Source organism: Sinocyclocheilus grahami, unplaced genomic scaffold (assembly GCF_001515645.1).
Source record: "Sinocyclocheilus grahami isolate Dianchi unplaced genomic scaffold, SAMN03320097.WGS_v1.1 scaffold29981.1, whole genome shotgun sequence".
Taxonomy (NCBI): Eukaryota; Metazoa; Chordata; class Actinopteri; order Cypriniformes; family Cyprinidae; genus Sinocyclocheilus; species Sinocyclocheilus grahami.
This window is the reverse complement of record NW_015520995.1, coordinates 1-1,201: the sequence shown is the minus strand read 5'-3', so window position 1 is coordinate 1,201 and position 1,201 is coordinate 1. Positions and strand designations below refer to the sequence as shown.

At 40.4% G+C, this 1,201-nt stretch overlaps 1 protein-coding gene across 1 annotated transcript in view; it reads right to left on the bottom strand.

The window, feature by feature from the left end:
- LOC107580292 (alanine--tRNA ligase, mitochondrial-like) overlaps positions 1–1,160 on the bottom strand; it is a gene marked incomplete at its 3' end in the record, with an annotated part of 2,405 nt that extends 1,245 nt beyond the window's left edge. Inside the window, exons 1-2 of the mRNA XM_016266016.1 lie at positions 551–1,160; positions 271–462 (exon numbers count right to left, since the gene is read on the bottom strand). Of these exons, the coding sequence (XP_016121502.1) occupies positions 271–462; positions 551–720 (362 nt within the window). The remainder of the gene's footprint in view (positions 1–270; positions 463–550) is intronic.
- Positions 1,161–1,201: the final 41 nt, after the last annotated feature.

Below are 1,201 nucleotides of genomic sequence, written 5' to 3'. Positions count from 1 at the left end.
AAAAATAAGCTAATATAAATATTAAATGAAAAACAAACTAAATGAGAATTAGAAATATTGCCTTGAACTGAACCTAAATTAAAGCTAGACACTTTTTTCCCCCCATCAAAGCCTTTTTAATAAAATGTTGGGAATATCTACAGCATGAGCCATCGCATCCCCACAGAACAAGCTTCCACTGCACATTAAAATTAAATAAAAAAGCTAATTCAAAATATTAATAAAAACTACAATAAATAGTAAAATAACACTGGAAGTAACTTTTCTAACCTGTTATACTGCATAAATACTAGATTCCAGATTTCCACCACATCCGGACTGTCTGCGTTGACCAGTGCGGCGGCGTTACGATTCCCAATGTGATCGTAGTGAATCTCCGTGCAGGGCCCACACGGACCCGTCTCGCCCATTTCCCAGAAGTTATCCTTCATTCCGAATGGCAACACGTGATCCGGCCGCACTCTGCATGGGAACGTTACAACAATTCAGTGAATCTCCAACAGAAAACCAAAGGGTTTGTCAACTTTGCTTTGCTCTTAAGTGAACGTACCCCATGCTAAGCCAGATTAGCCGGGTTTCCTCATCTGCAGGGAGTCCATTCGCAGAGTCTCCAGCGAAGTACGAGACGTACAAGCGATCCGCAGGAATGCCGTACTCTTCCGTTAAAAGACGCCAGGCCATTGCACAGGCTTCCACCTTGATTATGAATAATTCATTCATTCAGAAATACATTAGAATGCTACAGAACCCCAAATAGGACAAGATGATGGTTAAAAAATTCAACAACAAAAAAATATTGCGTTCCTCCAAGAAGCTATGTTTGCTTGCGTTCTTGGGGGAACACAATAGTTCTGCAAGAGAACACAAATGTTTTGTGAGAAAATGCTAAGTTTCTCTGGGGAATGCAATCATTTTGCAAGAGAACACCCGTTTCTCAGGGGAACGCAATACAGTTAAGAGAGAATGCAAAGTTTCTCGGGCGAACGCAATCATTTTCTGAGAAAACGCAAACTTTATTGGGGAATGCAATACTTTTTGCGAGAGGAGAGTTTCTCAAGGGAATGCAATAATTTTGCAAGAGAATGCAAAGATTTTGCGAGAAAAGGAAAAGTTCTCAAGGTAACGCGATACTTTTGCAAGAGAACCAAATTTCTTAGGGGAATATACAGTGGGTACGGAAAGTATTCAGACCCCCTTAAAT